This window comes from Mizuhopecten yessoensis, unplaced genomic scaffold, assembly GCF_002113885.1.
Source record: "Mizuhopecten yessoensis strain PY_sf001 unplaced genomic scaffold, ASM211388v2 scaffold11021, whole genome shotgun sequence".
In the NCBI taxonomy this organism is placed as follows: Eukaryota; Metazoa; Mollusca; class Bivalvia; order Pectinida; family Pectinidae; genus Mizuhopecten; species Mizuhopecten yessoensis.
Genome location: NW_018408839.1, coordinates 211,479 through 231,205, shown reverse-complemented (window position 1 = coordinate 231,205; position 19,727 = coordinate 211,479). Strand labels below are relative to the sequence as shown.

The 19,727-nt window shown below is 38.2% G+C and overlaps 2 protein-coding genes across 3 annotated transcripts in view; one reads left to right on the top strand and one right to left on the bottom strand.

The window, feature by feature from the left end:
- Window positions 1-1,341: 1,341 nt before the first annotated feature.
- Window positions 1,342-5,629, top strand: LOC110464688. Its single transcript, XM_021520033.1, has 2 exons — window positions 1,342-1,519; window positions 3,735-5,629. The coding sequence occupies exons 1-2, from the start codon at window positions 1,342-1,344 to the stop codon at window positions 5,627-5,629; spliced, it is 2,073 nt and encodes a 690-aa protein (XP_021375708.1).
- Window positions 5,630-12,523: 6,894 nt separating this feature from the next.
- The window catches only part of LOC110464690 (DNA topoisomerase 3-alpha-like), a 38,025-nt gene continuing 30,821 nt past the window's right edge, over window positions 12,524-19,727 (bottom strand). For both annotated transcript variants that reach the window (XM_021520035.1, XM_021520036.1), the window contains 8 exons: window positions 18,626-18,693; window positions 17,732-17,796; window positions 16,687-17,082; window positions 15,458-15,596; window positions 15,071-15,160; window positions 13,851-13,963; window positions 13,427-13,546; window positions 12,524-12,653 (listed from right to left, as the gene is read on the bottom strand). In XM_021520035.1, coding sequence (XP_021375710.1) covers window positions 12,622-12,653; window positions 13,427-13,546; window positions 13,851-13,963; window positions 15,071-15,160; window positions 15,458-15,596; window positions 16,687-17,082; window positions 17,732-17,796; window positions 18,626-18,693 — 1,023 coding nt within the window. In that variant the 3' untranslated portion in view covers window positions 12,524-12,621. The remainder of the gene's footprint in view (window positions 12,654-13,426; window positions 13,547-13,850; window positions 13,964-15,070; window positions 15,161-15,457; window positions 15,597-16,686; window positions 17,083-17,731; window positions 17,797-18,625; window positions 18,694-19,727) is intronic.

Below are 19,727 nucleotides of genomic sequence, written 5' to 3'. Positions count from 1 at the left end.
GCACTGGTAGTAATCATACTTTTATATATATCATAATAAAAATAAAACTTAGAACCAGGATAACCCAGAAAACACTAAGGTTTATTTCCACGGAGTCCTCTTTAGTGACACAATAATGTAGCACCGCTATTACAATAACAATTTGCTAAAGTAGAGCAATAAATAAAACCACGGACTTAGATAACTAATCGAATTCCGTGATAAAACAAAATTGTTATCAAAATATGAGCTCCAAGGGCCGGTGATTGGACTACCTGCCAAGCCCCTGGCAATATAGTTTTATAATACATAAATAATTAAATAACAATGTTGTAAAAAAGCTCAGGACGTAAAACTTATTAGAGATCGTATTTAGACTACATAGGTTTAGCTAATGAGTAATAAAAGTTAATACAGAAGAATTTCAACAAAATTAGCTCAAAGGGCAGGTGATTGGGCATCCCTTACCTACCAAGCCCTCTGGCTTTAATGTTTGACATTACTTTTAAAAAGGCTAAGAATTATACAAATGTAAAGTTAAGTTGATGGCATGTTAAGATATTTGAGGATCACCACCAGATATTAAACAACTCGGCACAGATCCCAGAACCTCCCAGCGTGGATGTGCATGGACATGAGACAGGCAATATTTACCAGTCTAAAAGGACACCATAGCCCATATACCAATCATAGAGTCAGACAAAAAAGGCGCCACAGAAACAGTCTACTAAAGCAATTTACTACCTGTATGTACTCCTCCGGAATATATAGTACATGTACAAACAACACTGCAGGAATGTAAACCTAGGCTACCATCCACGTGCACCAGCTGTGCCTTCCTCGAAGACTGGGCCAATCTGTGGGTCGGCCTGGCATCTCCGCCTCTAGTAGTGAAGAAGTCCAGGATAATGCAATACCATGTGAGGCATTACTTGGTGACAGCATGACAGAACTAAACTGACACACTACAGGTCAGGAAAGTAAGCACACCAGTAAGCACACCACAAGTAACTGGAGATTCCCTCCTATTTGGTATACAATCCCAGCCATGGTCGACAGGGACAACTTTTGATGTACATCAGAGGAAAACCAATATCCATAAACGGGACCAGTGGAAAACTAGCATTTGATCATCGGAGCGGAAAGACTACACTCTGAGCCTATGTACAGCCAGTCACTAATTAGCACCCTAGGATAGAAAGTACTAACCGCCTAGCACAGCAGAGGGAACCTTCCAGGTGAGTGCCCCGGCAGTACGCCTATACCCAAAATACGGACACATTGATATATTTGTGAAAAATGCTGCCACACTCCAGTAGCAGCATTTAACAAATCGTATACACTGACGGTACATAACCTGCCATGTACAAACTAACCTACTCCCTGGTTAAGTACCAACAACCTACCCATGCAACGGAAAACCAACGCATCACAGGCAATACAAGAGAGCCCATGCAAATGCACACGAGAGGGAAAAGTAAACGTAACAATGCAGAGGAAGGCCACCAAGCCCGTTCCACTGCTGTAACAGGTGATCTCGGTAAGTCACCATCTTCCTCAACCACAACCATAACTAGTAATGGAAATAAATGAGAAAGGAAACCCAAGCAGAACTTCTCCATGGATGAGATAGATAAACAGTTAGCGCTATGCAAGAGCCATTTATTTCAGCTGGAGAACCGTAATAAAGAACTTGATGCCACAATTAGGACTCTCAGGCGCGTAGCTGCCTATACGCGAGTACGCAGTTGAATCCACATGATTCTGACAAACAAACAAAAATTCAGCTAAAGTTGCCTTATGCGTACTTGACTGCATGCTTATATCAAACGTTCCTTGTCGTTTCTATACTAAATAGCCATTGAAGACACCTGCTCAAGAAGATGCCATATTTGATGCATTTCATGACGACTTTAGTGGAGATCGTGAAAGCTTCAGACGTGAATTCGAAAGTTGCCCGGTCTTTGGAAGAAACAAAGCCTTCTGACCTTAGTGCAACATTTACATAAGTCTGGTAGTGTGGCTTATTACCATGCCGGTCTCAACAGTCTCAACTGAGAGGCAGTTCAGTATCATGAGAAGGGTGAAAAACTACATGAGTTCCACTATGTCCACTGAACGTCTGTCTGGACGAGCAATGTTGCATAGTTAGACAAATGGACATTGACATTGAAAATATAATAATACAGTGAGTTCGCTGGCAAAAAGGACAGAAAATTATACTTCTGTTAGATAATCTGGGTATTATTAACATAATCGGGGCTCGTATTTGTTTGCTATTTTAGCTCTATTTAAGAGAAAAAATATGCCGAGTAAAGGGTTTATTTGTTGATTTAAGATCCTAAAACTTTCCATTTTCGAGTACTAAATAAAGCACCTCAGAATGCCCAGAATGCACCAGATTGCACCATTGTTTTTAAAAATGTCCAGGGGGCCAGGCCCCCGGACCCCCCTAGCACAGTTATGAATCCACGTTAATAGAGGCCTAGCTACGCCCTTGACTCTGAAGCTGCAAATCAAACGACAAACGACAGGAGGCTGTCCCACCATTAACCAATAACCAGAATAACTCGAAAGATGAGGATACTGCACCAAAGTCGAATATTTTTTTCTGTGCCAAGGCCACAAAGGAATCGCAGCAATGACGGAGAAAAACCAGTGCCAGGGAATCCTTCCAACAAGGACATCTGCGGAGAAATCGACAGCTAAGGGGACACCACTCGTACCATCAGCAAACGAAGCAGAATCCTCAATCAGGAATACATGAAATAAGCCCAGGTGATCCACCATCAGGTTTCCACAGCAATTGTTCATGTCGCAATCCAGGAACCCGCTCATATCAGTGATCCCGACCCAGAGGATAGTCCAGACAGAGTGCCAATCATAAAATAAACTCAAATGCTGGTATGCAAAACTCATGTATAAGGATCACCAAACCTACAATTCAGGTACAATACAATCCAACAAGGAAAACCACACACCCTCCAACTATATAATAACAAGCAAATTCGTGGAATGTATATCCCCCGCTTGCAGGACATATTGTAGGTAAACATTATTTAGGTTAGGTTTAAACTTGTGAGTATCGTGTTGTTGAGACATAATGTATAGCTTCAAACTCGAAAAAAAGCATTATACAGAAGTTAGAGTTTTTATTGAACATGTAGGTATTACGGTGTAAGTAAATCGTTTAATCCATCAGAATTTACTTACCACATTAATAATCCGTAAATACGGAATTTGGTTGAAATATCTGCACAATATCTAAAGCAATTATCACACGAAAACCAAAGAGTGCCCAAGATGGGTGGAAAGACAGAGCAACACAAACATTGTTATCAAGTTTGAAGGAATTTGGCTAATATTTGCTAGAGTTATTTAGCGGAAACTGCAGATAATGACTTTTTCGTTAATCAAGCGGTTGTCAAACTTGGCCGAGCCCTTAATGCGTTGAACCCTGTTACTAAGTTTGAAGACAATCGAATAATATTTGCGAGAGTAAACGAACGAACAGAAACGGCAGATAATGACGTTTTTCGTTATTCAAGGGGCCATAACTCCGCCAAATAAAGTCCGCTGAAATTGGTCATCTAAATTGGCCGAGCCCTTAGGGCATTTAACCCTGTTACCAAGTTTGAAGAAAATCGGTTAACATTTGTTGCAGTTATTGCACGGAAACGAAGCGTGACAGAAAGACAGACAGACAGACAGACGGACGGACAAGCCCAAATTAATATCCCCCATTTCGGTGAAAGCGGGGGATAACAAGGAAGGCCTGTTCTGTGGCTGGGATGAGCATTGGCTCGGTCAACGTACAGAACAGCAAGGGTCGATATATGTTAAAAACCTAGCCAACGTACAGAACAGCAAGGGTAACTCGATATATGTTAAAAACCTAGCCAACGTACAGAACAGCAAGGGTAACTCGATATATGTTAAAAACCTAGCCAACGTACAGAACAGCAAGGGTAACTCGATATATGTTAAAAACCTAGCCAACGTACAGAACAGCAAGGGTAACTCGATATATGTTAAAAACCTAGCCAACGTACAGAACAGCAAGGGTAACTCGATATATGTTAAAAACCTAGCCAACGTACAGAACAGCAAGGGTAACTCGATATATGTTAAAAACCTAGCCAACGTACAGAACAGCAAGGGTAACTCGATATATGTTAAAAACCTAGCCAACGTACAGAACAGCAAGGGTAACTCGATATATGTTAAAAACCTAGCCAACGTACAGAACAGCAAGGGTAACTCGATATATGTTAAAAACCTAGCCAACGTACAGAACAGCAAGGGTAACTCGATATATGTTAAAAACCTAGCCAACGTACAGAACAGCAAGGGTAACTCGATATATGTTAAAAACCTAGCCAACGTACAGAACAGCAAGGGTAACTCGATATATGTTAAAAACCTAGCCAACGTACAGAACAGCAAGGGTAACTCGATATATGTTAAAAACCTAGCCAACGTACAGAACAGCAAGGGTAACTCGATATATGTTAAAAACCTAGCCAACGTACAGAACAGCAAGGGTAACTCGATATATGTTAAAAACCTAGCCAACGTACAGAACAGCAAGGGTAACTCGATATATGTTAAAAACCTAGCCAACGTACAGAACAGCAAGGGTAACTCGATATATGTTAAAAACCTAGCCAACGTACAGAACAGCAAGGGTAACTCGATATATGTTAAAAACCTAGCCAACGTACAGAACAGCAAGGGTAACTCGATATATGTTAAAAACCTAGCCAACGTACAGAACAGCAAGGGTAACTCGATATATGTTAAAAACCTAGCCAACGTACAGAACAGCAAGGGTAACTCGATATATGTTAAAAACCTAGCCAACGTACAGAACAGCAAGGGTAACTCGATATATGTTAAAAACCTAGCCAACGTACAGAACAGCAAGGGTAACTCGATATATGTTAAAAACCTAGCCAACGTACAGAACAGCAAGGGTAACTCGATATATGTTAAAAACCTAGCCAACGTACAGAACAGCAAGGGTAACTCGATATATGTTAAAAACCTAGCCAACGTACAGAACAGCAAGGGTAACTCGATATATGTTAAAAACCTAGCCAACGTACAGAACAGCAAGGGTAACTCGATATATGTTAAAAACCTAGCCAACGTACAGAACAGCAAGGGTAACTCGATATATGTTAAAAACCTAGCCAACGTACAGAACAGCAAGGGTAACTCGATATATGTTAAAAACCTAGCCAACGTACAGAACAGCAAGGGTAACTCGATATATGTTAAAAACCTAGCCAACGTACAGAACAGCAAGGGTAACTCGATATATGTTAAAAACCTAGCCAACGTACAGAACAGCAAGGGTAACTCGATATATGTTAAAAACCTAGCCAACGTACAGAACAGCAAGGGTAACTCGATATATGTTAAAAACCTAGCCAACGTACAGAACAGCAAGGGTAACTCGATATATGTTAAAAACCTAGCCAACGTACAGAACAGCAAGGGTAACTCGATATATGTTAAAAACCTAGCCAACGTACAGAACAGCAAGGGTAACTCGATATATGTTAAAAACCTAGCCAAAGATCGAGAAATAACTGCTCTACAAGAACAATGGCTGTATAACTTCGAAACAGTCCAACATTATTAAAATTGAGTATATATTTTGTAATCGGTACGGTGGGCAAGGTAACACGGGATGACTCACCTGCGCTCACGATTGAACAAATAGCTGCAGCCATTGCTAAGCTGAATAACAACAAATTAAAAGCCGCTGACAACCTAGGCATCACAGCAGCACATCTTAAGCAACTTTCTAACAACGACATTAAAAAAAAAAAATACGTATGTGTCAGATCCCAAATATTCTAAGGAAGGGTAACATCACCCCCATCTGTAAGAAAAACAAGGACAAAAACAAACCGGTAGCTTTATCGAGGCATCACGATCATCTCAACCATCGTTAAAGTACTCGAATGTGCCCTCCAGAAGATAGCCCAATAGTGGACAAGCACCAAAGTAAACTGCAACGGAGATTCAGCAAACATACTTCTCCATACAATGCGGCATCAACGAAGCGGTGAATCTCAAACTCGATACTAGGTCTTGGAACTCTCGATGGTGAAAAAGCATTTGGCATAGTTTGCAAAGCGGGCTCCTGCGCAATCGCAACCATATATGGGAATCCCAAATAATGTCCTCCAATTGATGGAAAAACTCCAAACCAAAGCTTGGTCGAATGTCATCTGGAAAGGTTATCTGAGCAACTCATTCGAGGTCAAACAAGATATCCGGCAAGGGGCCAAACCATCTCCAACACTATACAAAGGGTTTGTCAACACAACATTGGGGTCTGTATCGGATACTATATACACATGGTGTCCAACAGTGGTCGACGACATAGCCCTCCTAGCCAATCCGCCCATCAACCTTCAAACTGCTTTTAATGCTGTATACAACATCTCTTGCAAGGACCGTTCGTCATTTAACACCACAAAGAGCGATATCGTAATATATACTGCACCAAAAAGCGAGCGGCTGATGAATGGATTCTTGGAAATGCCACTCTACTAGAGACAGACCTGACCAACCATATTGGCATATACAGACATCAACAACGACACCATAAAATGTACCGGACCGTATATGTAATGATGGGCGCACGATATAAGCGCTCATGGGAGCGGGTCTACATGGAAAATCTTGCATTAAACCATCCATCTCACACCATATGTACACAACATTTGTAAGGCCGAGGATCATCTACGGCATGGAAGTGCTTCAGACCAACAACATAGACCAAAACCTTCTGGAACAGTATGAACCGAGGCTCCAACGCCAAATCCAGTCACTTCCGGATGGATGCGCATGTGTTTCTCCATATATACTAGTCGGCGCAACGCCCATCACTTCGGTTATCGAGTTTAGGAAACACACTTAACCATAGTATGCCCAAAGCTCGGGTCCAGTAGGGAATCCCACCTGTCTAAAATCAAACAATTTTCTTTTTGATAGGTCTAAGGTGGAGGCAGCTAGGCCTATCGTATTAGATGAGGATTTAAAACTGCAATGTTGCCTGGACTGTAGTAAGCCTGTAATCAGCGATACTCTCGAGGGTCCCCACGAAACAATGCAACAGATTGAAATAACCAGAATCATGATATATAGATTCCATCTAACACGATCCATACTTCTTAAGGAATAGGACGTAGCTTCAGCATAGTGCCAAGTGACAATTAATTCCATGGCTAGTGTCAATGTTTGTGCTTGAGCTCCACACACATATATAGCATAATTCCCTCTTATATAGTTCATCTTGTGAGTGAACCAAACTGACCTTGTATAGTGTGTTCTATAACCAGACTTAAATATAACGGGGTAAAACTACTTATATCTAGGTGTTGAAATAAACGACGAGTGCAAACATTCGGAGATGGATTTTTAACATTTTAAACAATTATCAAGGTCATTCATTTAGACAAACTTGATATTCCTTACCTGCAGGCCAACTATCATGACTTTATACCCCTTGATTATTCAGATGCACAGTAAATTAACTCAGGACTATCTAAATGATCTATTGCCGTCTACCGTTGCAGAAAATAACCGTTACACCCTTAGAAACAATAATGATTATAGAGTTCTTCCTTTCAGGCTTTCTCTAACAAATTCATCTTTTATACCTTCAACTCTTCGCAGTTGGAATTCATTGGACCTTTCAGTACGATCATTGACTTCTTAACACTCTTTTAAAAACTCGTTAACTTCAAACGTACTATCTCCTCTGCCAATCTACTTAGGTTTCGGTGAACGTATATTAAACATTTTGCATACAAAACTTAGATATCAGTGTAGTCCACTTAAATATGATCTTTATATGGTAAATCTTGTTGATAATCCAGTTTGTAATTGTGGCCATCCCTGTGAAAATGCCTTTCACTTTTTTTATGAGTGCTTACTTTTTAACGACGAAAGACGCATCCTGTTCTAAAATTTAAATGCCTTGTATGTTGATTTTGATTTAGAATTACTTTTGTTTGGTATTACCCAACTTTCGATAGAAACCAATACAAAAGTTTTTAGACAAGTGCATCATTACATCAACTCCAGCAATAGGTTTTGATAATTATAATTATCATTCCTTATTTTCATTTATATGTGTACGTTGTTATATATTTATATATGTTTATGAAATTGCATTTCATTATTTTGCCCGATTACTTTGTTACATTGATCTTGTTCATTTCATGAAATTTTGTATATTTATAATTTATTCAAATGCGGATCCTTTTCACAGTTTACACGATTTCTTTTCTAGGTAACCCCCCATCCCCCCCCCTACTTCCATACCCTTCCTTCTCCACCATATCCTCCTCCCGTTCCCCATAAAACATATACATTGTATTTACCATATGTATTTAGGAGAGGACTTTTATTAAGTTGTAATAACTTGTTGTCCAATCCATTTGTATATTTGTACAATAAAATATGTTTAAACTTTAACTATTATTCAGAAGATGCTTAATTATTTAACACGTTTGACCGTTTTGATATTGAAAGTTGATGAAGGTCATCGGTTTGAACAACTTTAATAGAATTTCGTCCCAGCATCCATCTCATATATCATGACCAAAGACCTCTTACTGTTATTTAAAAGGTCATTCATTAAAAAAAAGTCATAAATAGCCCTTAATGCTAGCATGTTACAGATACATTATTGTACGACACTAGGTCATTTGGTTGCAAATATTTTAACATATTTGAACTCTGTCAACTTTATAGTGGGTTAAGGTCATTCACCTGAACAATAGTAGTATGATACTGTCGGCAGTTCGTGAAAGATCAAAAGACATGTTGATGTCAAAGAGTCGGCCAAAGCAGTTTGGACAGAAAATCTCTTAAACTGTGTTATAGCATCAAAGGAGGCAAATACCAAGCGTCAGTTCTCATCTACCTGGACCTTAACGAACCGTTTTATCTTATAAAGGTAAGAATATCAAATTGTCCATGTGGAGTAACTTGTTTTTATTGTTGGCCGAAAATGTGTACCGCGCAAGATAAATCAATCTCCATATCGAAAAAAGAGTCAATAGCCATTGCATGGAACATACCGACAACTGTGTTATTCCTGAATGGCGTCCAGTTTTTGTCGAGAATGATCACAACTCGTAAAATTTGTTTGGAGAAACAATTAACAAATCCCGTTCTGGCACTGCATTCAGTGTGCTGATACAAAGAGAAAGTTATCAGGAGAGGGAAGAAACAACCATCACACTCTTCAGATATCAGAGGGCGACGACAAAATGATAAATCGATAAAGCTCCTAAACGTGTAAGTATACCTCTAAAAACAAGCACTGAATCGACCACGAGAGACTGCTCAACTCCACAACGTGTCGGACAATTCTGAGATCATTATAAGGTTTCAGGCGACATTGGGATGCGAGAGTGGGTGCCACGGGAAGGTTTTTCTAACAGAGCACAGACTTGGGTGAAGAACTGAATACGATGACCTGGAATGTGGAAATTATTATATCTGGGGCACCATACCTAATCCAATGTTATGAGCGGCACGGCATTCTTTTATGTAGACTATCAAAGCAGTGGCATTGGGAATTCAACATGTCTTTTTTTAAAGTTTCGAATCGATAGGATATGGACCAATTGCAAAATCGGTTGTTTTAGATCGATCCTTTTATTTTCGGTAAGGTGGAGTGCCTTTGCTATGTATAGAACGTCTGACTATCGAGTATCCGAGATTGTCGTTGATAGCCAGAAAATAGAAGGATGGAGATACATGTCCCAGCAGATTCGACAGTTTACTGTTTTGTTATATACATTGTCGCATCCTCTTGAGTTATGAAGTGTTTAAGGAACGAGTAGAATTATTGGAAAATCTGTATTTTACATATTCAGTAAGGGAATATTATTTTTTTAATACACGAATGTTAAAATTAGAGGACCAAGATTAGAATTTCCTTCGAACGTTTGGATGAATTTTACTGTCAGTAAATATATTCTCTTTTTTTTGGCCAGAAAACGGGACACTGCACTCTTATCATATTATCCCAAATATAGGCATACCAGACCTTGTGACACGTCGTCGGATACAGGCATACCAGACCTTGTGACACGTCGTCAGATATAGGCATACCTGACCTTGTGACATGTAGTCAGATATAGGCATACCTGACCTTGTGACATGTCGTCACATATAGGCATACCAGACCTAGTGACACGCCGCCAGAGATAGACATACCACAGCTTTTGACACGTCGTCGGATACAGGCATACCAGACCTTGTCACACGTCGTCAAATATAGGCATACCAGCCCTTGTGACGTGTCGTCAGATATAGGGATACCAGACCTTGTGCCACGGCGTCAGACACCGGGTCATCCTTAAGTTAACCAAACCTTGTTACAAGTCGTCATATATAGGCATACCAGAGCTTGTGACACGTCGTCAGCTATAGGCATACCAGACCTTGTGACACGGCGTCAGATACCGGGTGATCGTTAAGTTAACCAAACCTTGTGACAAGTCGTCAGATATAGGCATACCAGACCTTGTGACACGTCGTCAGATACCAGATGATCGTAAAGTTAACTTTTCTGAACAGATTCCGATAGTCTGTTCCCTGAAACTATAGTTGAAATTGAAGACTTTGTCAGATTCAATCAGAACTATGTACAATATGTTCAAAGTTTATCACAAACTATCCATACTATATTATGATCCTTGTTTTATCGTATGCAAACGTTTTGTTCTTTATTATAGCTGATCTAATTTTGTTTTACTCTGCCTGCTGTTCCTCCAGAAGCACTTTTTGTAAACCGTATTTGATAGTTAAATTGATGTCCAGGTTTAATATTAAATCTGCCTGATCAATCTCTCCAATGTAGGTAAAAATTGTTTCTGTGCAATTAAAAGACAAGTATTTTTTTATCTATAACTTTTTAACTGATAGCAACATTAGGTAATACATGTCAAAATTATTTGAAAAACTTGACAGTAAATATATCAGAGACAGGGATGTTTGCTATGTTCCATCCTTTTGTTATTGTGTTTGATGCTTTTTTTTTTACCAAATTAAGACTGAACTTTTAACTACCTAAATCAATTATTTTTTATATTATCCTAGTGTGAAAAGTACTTTTAAATGTTGTCCTGTTATCTAGCCACCACTTGTTCAGCTCTACTATTCAGTCACCACAGCTTTTTGAAGAACAACGAAATTGTTCAATACTGTCAACGAAAAGTGATTTAGATTCCTGTTTAGTTCATCAGAGTGTCTAATGATATAAACAAATTTGTTGTAACACAGCACATTTAAGCATATAAATGCCAAATGGAAAGTCATATTCTATGAGGTGGACTGCTGTTGCTTGCATTTTCAGTTGGGATTTACATTTACTATGAATATACTATAAAAATAGTTTGAAATATTTTCATCTCATTTTAATAATTCCAGTAAAATGATCAAAATTCAGTATTCAGAGTAAGTACCCTGTATACTTGTTTAATACATAGAACAGCCAACTTCCAGATAGGGTTGGTGGTATCCAAGCTAACATAATATAATATGAATGTCATCTGGTCGGATCCTATACTGGCAATGCTATGCAGTGGTAAATATGTTATGCCATTAACGATAATGGATGACCTCCCAAGCAGACTTGCTAATATTCTAACTTTTACACAGTTTTTTAACATCTTTATTTCCTACTACACACAAAATATGGAGTTTTTTTGGGGTTTTTTATAGATTGACCCCTGTGACTTTGAATATAGACCAAGGGTGGGAAGGCCAATATTTTCTCAGACAATACTAGCATCATTTCCAGCAAACCACTGGCTACATATCCTAAATTTGGACTTCTTGGTGATTCAGAAGACACTGTTTGAGATATGGATTACCATATTTGACCCTAGTGCCCTTTAGTACTGGTCAAAGAAATTCCTTCTCATACATGTTGTCATTCTCAATGTGAGCAAGCTGCAGACTATTGATCATGGCTTTTAGGCCTCTTAGTTCTTCAAAAGAAGCTTTTAAAGTATTTAAACATACATTTGTACTTAACCCCTGTAACAAAGGTTTTGGTAATTCGTTTCCCAAACATTTAGCACTCATTGCTAATGAGCTGCACACTATATATCCTGACTCCAGACCTCTTTTTGTAAGAAAGTTATGTTACGAGTGTTGTTAACAGGTTGAATTCCTCTGACCTTGAATAAAGGTCCAAAAAGTTAAATGCACACCAAACACTATGCACATTTTTTTTAAAACAGACTGTATGGTAGACATTCTGACCTAAAGGAGATAGACAGTTATTTAGGATTATAACACAAGTTGTTTTAGCATAAACGAAGGACCATAGACAATGGTCAATTTGGACAGAACACTATCTAATAATGGGCTACAAAATCTATTCATAGCTACTTAAAGAGCATAAATTGCATTTACAGGTGTCCTATCGATTACCTTCAATTAGAATAAGTGCATATCAACAAATACACAGTATTTACACATAAAGAAAATGGAATGTAGGTTTTGATTGTTTTTTTATTTTTAACATATGCATTACACATGCCAGGTAAAAAAGAATGCTAAATATCACAGCTTGGTCCCTCTAATTCACGATCACTTGTGTGGACATGTCTTTCTTGTGTGGCCTGTAAAAAAAAATATTGTGTAAACAGAAACCTGGCTTCTATTCAGGCCAACAAGAATGTTTAATGTCAGTTTTAGTTTCGAACAAGAGGCCCAGAGGGCCTGTATCGCTCACATGAATATGTTTTAAATGATTGGTGTAGGTTCTTTAAGTACATATGAAATTTCAGAAAGATCTATCCAGTACTTGAGATATAATGAGAACAAACTTCAAACAGAGTCCCACCCCTATGCCTCTAGGGGGGGGGGTCATACCCACCATTTATACAAAATTGAGTCCCCTTGGCCCAAGGATGCTCTAGACTAAATTTGGATAAAATCCCTTAATCCCTATGGTAGAAGAAGGATTTTAAAGGTTTATCTCTATTTCCCCTATTGGGCCTCGCCCCTCTGCGTCAAGGGGTTAGACACACCGTTTATACAAAATTGGTGCCCTTTCACCCAAGGATGTTTCAAACCAAATTTGGACAAAATCCTGTAATTTGTACAGAAGAAGAAGGTATTTTAAGAATTTGCTATGTGTTCCTTGTTGGGCCCCGCCCTTCTGCCCCCAGGGGGGCCACACTCACGGTTTATACAAAATTGAAAAGAACTAAGCATGATGTATAATGCACGACTAGGCACAAAGAACAAGAGAAAGCACCTTTAGCTCAGGTGACTTAATTACTTTACCTGTAGGGAAGGAGAAGGATTGAAATGAAATGTCTTTTTTTTTTCTTTTTTCTAAAAAGTTGTATTCAGAAGAAAATATCTACCACACAGTGAATGCCCATACCTTCCTCTCCACATAACCCACATTTCCTCGCCTTCTTGGTTGTCGGTCCCCCACTGTTAGACCCCGCACGTTTTTTAGAGTCTCCTTGTTTCCAGGTAGCACCACCTCCACGGGTATTTTCTTTTGAAAAGAATTAATTATCAAAGTACATTATGGTGAAGTTACTTCAAGTATGAGTGATGATGAAACAGTAGTACAGTGAATGTAAATAACTCACTTTATTAACAATTAATGACGATGCTAAATATAGACAAGTGTTACCGTTAAAACCATTCAATACCCGTCCTCATATGACCCTGGCTGTTGGGAGGACATTAAACCAACAAACAATAAAAACATTCAATGATCTACAATCATTCCAAAATAGTGGCTCTACCAGCAAATCAGAAGGACTTAAAACCAAATATATGTTTTGCAGTCTTACCATTCATTCCTGCTTCATCAACCCATTGGAAGAAATTACAACCTTCACCACGGGGTTTATTGCACGATAGGAATTGCCTCCCTTTGTTTGGGCCTTCTTTTTGCACTGATAATCTGAAATAAACATAAAGCACTAAAAAAAAATTCAAATAATATTACGTAACTACCAGTAAATAGCAAGACACAATACTTGCTTGGACCAGATGGCTTGTTTACTGTGTGTTTGTGATGTTACTACAAGAGGCCCAGAGGGCCTGTATCGCTCACTTGGATATTCAAGCAGTCATAGAAAATGATTCTCATTAAATATTATACTGTACTACAAATATTTCAATCGCAAACTTTGTCAGCTCAATCCACTGAAGCTACCAGCCAAATATTATTATATGATTCTATGCTTTTCGGTTCTTCAGAAGAGGTTGTTAGAAGTGTTTGACATATTTGTCCCTGTAACCTTGATGTCATTTTCCTTCTCAAACTTTGTTGGCTCCATCCCAAGCAACTACCAGCTGAATCTTATGAATTCATGCATTTCAGTTCTTCAGAACAAGTAGTTTGAAGTGCTGTTGACACCCATGACCTTGAAAGTAAGTCAAGGTCATTTTCATTCTCAAACTTTGTTTGGTTCTGATCCAGGGAGTCACCAGCCAAATATTAAGATTCTGTACCTTTCAATTCTTCTTCAGAAGTCGTTTGAAGTGTTTGACACATTTGACCCCTGTGACATTGAAAGTAGGTCAAGGTCATTTTCATTCTCAAACTTAGTGTGGCTCTTACCAACGAAGCTTTCAGCCAAATATCATGACTCTAGGCCTATCCAGTCTTCAGAAGAACTCCTTTAAAGGAAAAGTTGATGGATGATGACAGACGCTGCACCATGACATAAGCTCACTTGCCCTTTTGGCAGGTGAGCTAACAAGTAAGGCAGCTGGTTACAGTACTCTGATCATTGCTTGTTTAATTAGTTATTCTATTTCCTCAAACAGGAATAGAGATGATCATCCATCGACAATAAAAATGAAAATCCTTTTTTCTTGATTGGCTGAAACTGTAAATAGGTTGATCACAGAAGCTGATAACAAATAGAGTAATCGTTTCCCTCTAGTTCTGCACTCATTAGAGCTTACTTTGAGACCCTATACTAACAACACTTAGTCCCTTTTATCAGCGGCTGCTTTGTAGGTGGAATTATAGCTGGTGAGAAAAGATGAATATTTTTACTTTTTAGCCAGGTTTCCACAGTTACATTCCTCGCCTCCTGACTCTCCTGATTGTGGAGGTGGGTTTCCCCTTCCAGAAGTGTTGGTGGTTCTGAAACAAAGATCAACACTCCACCATCATCACCTATCCTCTGGTTATGTGATACTATATAATAATATTGAAGTTATCTTAACAGTTACATTGGTTAGAACAGTGTACCATATTTACTTAAACAGTCGACAAATCTCTGGCTATCTACTCACAATTGGTGCATATTTTAGTTTATTGACAACAAAGTTGTACTTGAGTTACAAAGTCATACTTTGCCAACAACAATGTACAGCATAACATGATTAAACATTATAATATATATTTATATAAGTACTGATAAAATGAGTCTTATTGTACCTGTTGTATGAGTCGTAGCCGCCGCCTCCTCCCCCTCCTCCACCTCCGCCTCCTCCTCCTCCATCCTCATTGTTAGGTGTCTCATCAGCCCACAGGAAGAAATTACATTTAGAGGACCCACATTTGTAGAATTGCCGACCTGAACAATTAATTAAAACAACCTTAAATAGATACATTCAGATGTATAATTATACAACTTTTTCAGAAAAATAAAACACACAAATAAATAAACATGTTTGATTTCCTAAGAATATATAGACATCTGGTTTTAAACATTCTTATCCGAACAAATTTCACTGTAAACTAGAATTTTGTTTTTGTGAACAAAAACATGTCTCCCCTTATTAGCCATAGACAAACTTCGGTATAAAAAATTAACAAAGGGCCATAACTCTGTATATAGTGGGGCATAAAACCTGATTTTAGTGCGAGGGATACCACCTTCCCGAACATAAATATGGTAAGTTTGGTCAACGCAGGTGAAATAACTTTGAACTTATGCTCCGGACAAACTTCAGTATTAAAATTAAACAAAGGGCCATAACTCTGTATATAGTGAAGCACAAGACCTAATTGCACACCTTCTGTGAGTGATGCATGTATACTTAAAGTTTGATCAAGATATCTTTAACGGTTTAAAATTTACTGGCCCGACAAAAATTTACTGAAAATGTTGCACTTATTAGACATTTGACCTCGAGGTAAAGGTCACAGTGACCTAATTCCAGTGCACTGCACACCTTCTGTGGGTGATGCATGCATACCTAAAGTTTCATCAAGATATCTTTAGCGATTTAAAAGTTATGACCCGGACAAGTTGCGATTAGAAGAACCAGAAGACGAAAAAGAACCAGAAAAAGAACCAGAAGAAGAAGAACCATTAGCAATACAATATGTCTCCCTTCTTTCGAGGGGGGAGACATAATAAACTAAGAGGCACAGATGGCCTGTATTGCTCACCTTGAAGCAATCATGGCATTATATTCTAATATTGTTGCAATATATTTGACACCTGTGACCTTGACAGTAGGTCGAGGTCATTAATATGAGAAACTTGACTGCACTCCAAACCAGGTACTTACTGGCAAATATAATGATCCTGAGTATGCAATAAAAGAAAAAAAGATGATTGACAGACAGACTATGAATGCTGCTACATACCCTAAACTAACAGACACTTCATGTCAGATGAGCTGAAAACCTGACAACCAGATCCTTGGATAACTTGCCTGTATTGGGTCCCTCTTTACGAACAGTCAGTAACAGAGCATCCTCCCCACAGGAACACACAATGGCATTACCACCACCATCAGCTGTAGGACCAGATGTGTTGAATGGCATCACAGGCACCAAGGGAGCACGGGAGTTACCTCCCTGGGAGCCATATCCTGTCTGGGTATTGTAGGTGTTATTATTTGTATTGGAGTACCTCTGGTTATTTGTGTTGTTCTGTTGGTTTGTACTGTTGGACATTGAGGTATTTTGTGTCCTCTGAGGCTGGGTAGACTGTGTCGGCCTGCTGTTTGTTCTACCACTGGCCTGGGACTGGGAGTGGTACGTTGAACCTATACCACTATCAGACAGATTTGTCTGGTTGGAAGATGGAACAGGCCTCTGACTTGAACCTGAAAAATATCAAAATGTCAGGATTAGTGACATTCAGAGCACGAAACTGTTTACAATGTATATCAAATTCATTACTTTTTCTTTGAGCATATACCTGCAGTAGTACACAATGTAGAAAAATAAAATAAAGTGGAACCCCACAGCCTCAAACTTACATTACTCAAATTACCCTCAATTTGTTCTGGTCGTAACCCTCTTCATTGAAAACACGAACTGTTATATCACTAATAATCTGTGTTTGTCAAACTATGATTTATCCCCTTCCATTCATTTTTCTAATATGAATTCTATTTATTTGTCAAAGTGTGTCACAGCTGACAGATATTGATCTCATCTTACCACATCGAGTGGGGAACACTGAAATTCCTTGAGGCACAGACTACAGTCTACCGATGTCAATCTCTTATTTTTGTCTTTTTTTGTTCCGTCAGCAAATATATGTGGGATTTATAATTGTTAATGAAGGTTGCTAGGGTTGGGGTGCTCTAGTTTAACCACCGAAAAAATATTGTCCTCATACAGGAGGGCTATCATTCAACATACCATACATACATGTCTTAAATTCATAAATTCAAATTGAATTTGCTAGGGGATAGAATATTTTACATGCAGCATGTGTCAACCTCGCTAACAATATTTAATACTCACCAATGTTCCTGTTAAGATTCAGGGCCTCAGTGAGGGTTTCATCACATCCTATACAGCCACAGTACCTGGGGATGAAATATTTAAATATACTGTATCAGGAAATAAGATGACCACAAATATTATTATTATTATTGTCTCAACTAACTTTTCAAGTACCTACAGACAAAATATTCTTATCAAAAGTAGCATTGAAAATATTTCTCATTTTTGGCCCAGTCCCTCTTGTCCAAAACATGCTTCAGAGCAAATCAGGTTCAGATTCATATAATGACCATGGAATAAGTCTCAATGATTAGGGCCAGACCCTGAGGCTAATCCTGGTAGCATGCTTGTGTTCCTTTATTCATGCCCAGTAAGCAGAGACATTTATATGATGAAAATCACAACAATTTTCAAGTTACGATCCAAAGGCTAAGAAAGATCATTACCAGTAGTCTACATAACATATCAGAGCATCGTAGCTCTACACTTTTCCCTTATAGTCCATGCTAACATTTGGCCTCTGCCAAGAACCAAAGCGACTTTTTCAACTAAACACAATATTAGAAGAGGCAGTGCATTGCTGGTCTATGTAATATATCCAAGAATCATGGCTATAGAACTTATGATTCTTTAGACATGTTCTTGTCATTGGAAGTGAACCTGGTATACATTGGATATGATAGTTTTATGTAAGATAACCTTGTGGGCAATCTGAAAGCTATATTTTCCCAAGTTTGATCTTTTTAGGTCTGCAGGCATTTTAACATAACAGGCTTTATCCAAGAATTTATGGTAGACAAGTTCATGGAAGAAAATGAAGAAGAAAAACAAGAATGAAGTATTTGTTCAATAGAATCAATTAGCAATTATATATCATGCCATGTTATAGCAGGTTTTCAAGTTCTTACTTACTCTGTAGGCACCATAGGAGGGACAGAACCTCGTTTGAACTTAAACTTGATCAGGCGTACTCTGTCACACTGTGAGAAATGACAGAATAAACAAAAAGGTTTTGGTAAATAGCATCAAGCATATATCATGTCCCCTACTTCAACATTTTCTAGTAATGATACATTGACGTAATTGTATTAAAATTTGTTCAGCCATTCTGCAGTTATGGCAAGGATAATCATTATAATGATCTGATGTTTAAACTGTGGGTGTATAGACCAACGGAAAGTACATAACAGACCCTTAAGCTATAATACATTTTTTAATTAAGTTTCATCAAAAAGTACCCAGACAAAATGTCCCAGACAAGCATACCAATGATTTAACATTTGTGATCCTAAGGGTACAGACCTATGAGTTTAATATGATAACAACATATTCATAAAAAACATTGAGTCATGATTAGGGAAATAATGGCCCAAAAAGCGTAGCAACCACAGGTATTAATTCAAATACATTAACTATACTTACAGTAAAACAGGTGTACTAGGTGGTAATTCAAATACATTAACTACACTTACAGTAAAACAGGTGTACTAGGTTATAATTCAAATACATTAACTACACTTACAGTAAAACAGGTGTACAAGGTGGTAATTCAAATACATTAACTACACTTACAATAAAACAGGTGTACTAGGTTGTAATTCAAATACATTATCTACACTTACAGTAAAACAGGTATACTAGGTTGTAATTCAAATGCATTAACTACACTTGCAGTAAAACAGATGTACTAGGTGGTAATTCCAATACATTATCTACACTTACAGTTAAACAGGTGTACTAGGTTGTAATTCAAATACATTAACTACACTAACAATAAAACAGGTGTACTTAGTGGTAATTCAAATACATTATCTACACTTACAGCCCTGACCTACAGTACTATACACTTACATTATGACAATTGCTGTCTTCAGCACTGACCTACAGTACTATACACTTACATTATGACAATTGCTGTCTTCAGCACTGACCTACAGTACTATACACTTACATTATGACAATTGCTGTCTTCAGCACTGACCTACAGTACTATACACTTACATTATGACAATTG

Coding starts and splice junctions, on each gene's coding strand:
- LOC110464688 (XM_021520033.1), top strand. CDS start 1,342: ATGTACAAACTAACCTACTCCCTGGTTAAGTACCAACAACCTACCCAT. Junction 1,520..3,734: donor TGCTGTAACAGGTGATCTCG/GTAAGTCACCAT, acceptor TTTCGGTGAAAG/CGGGGGATAACAAGGAAGGC.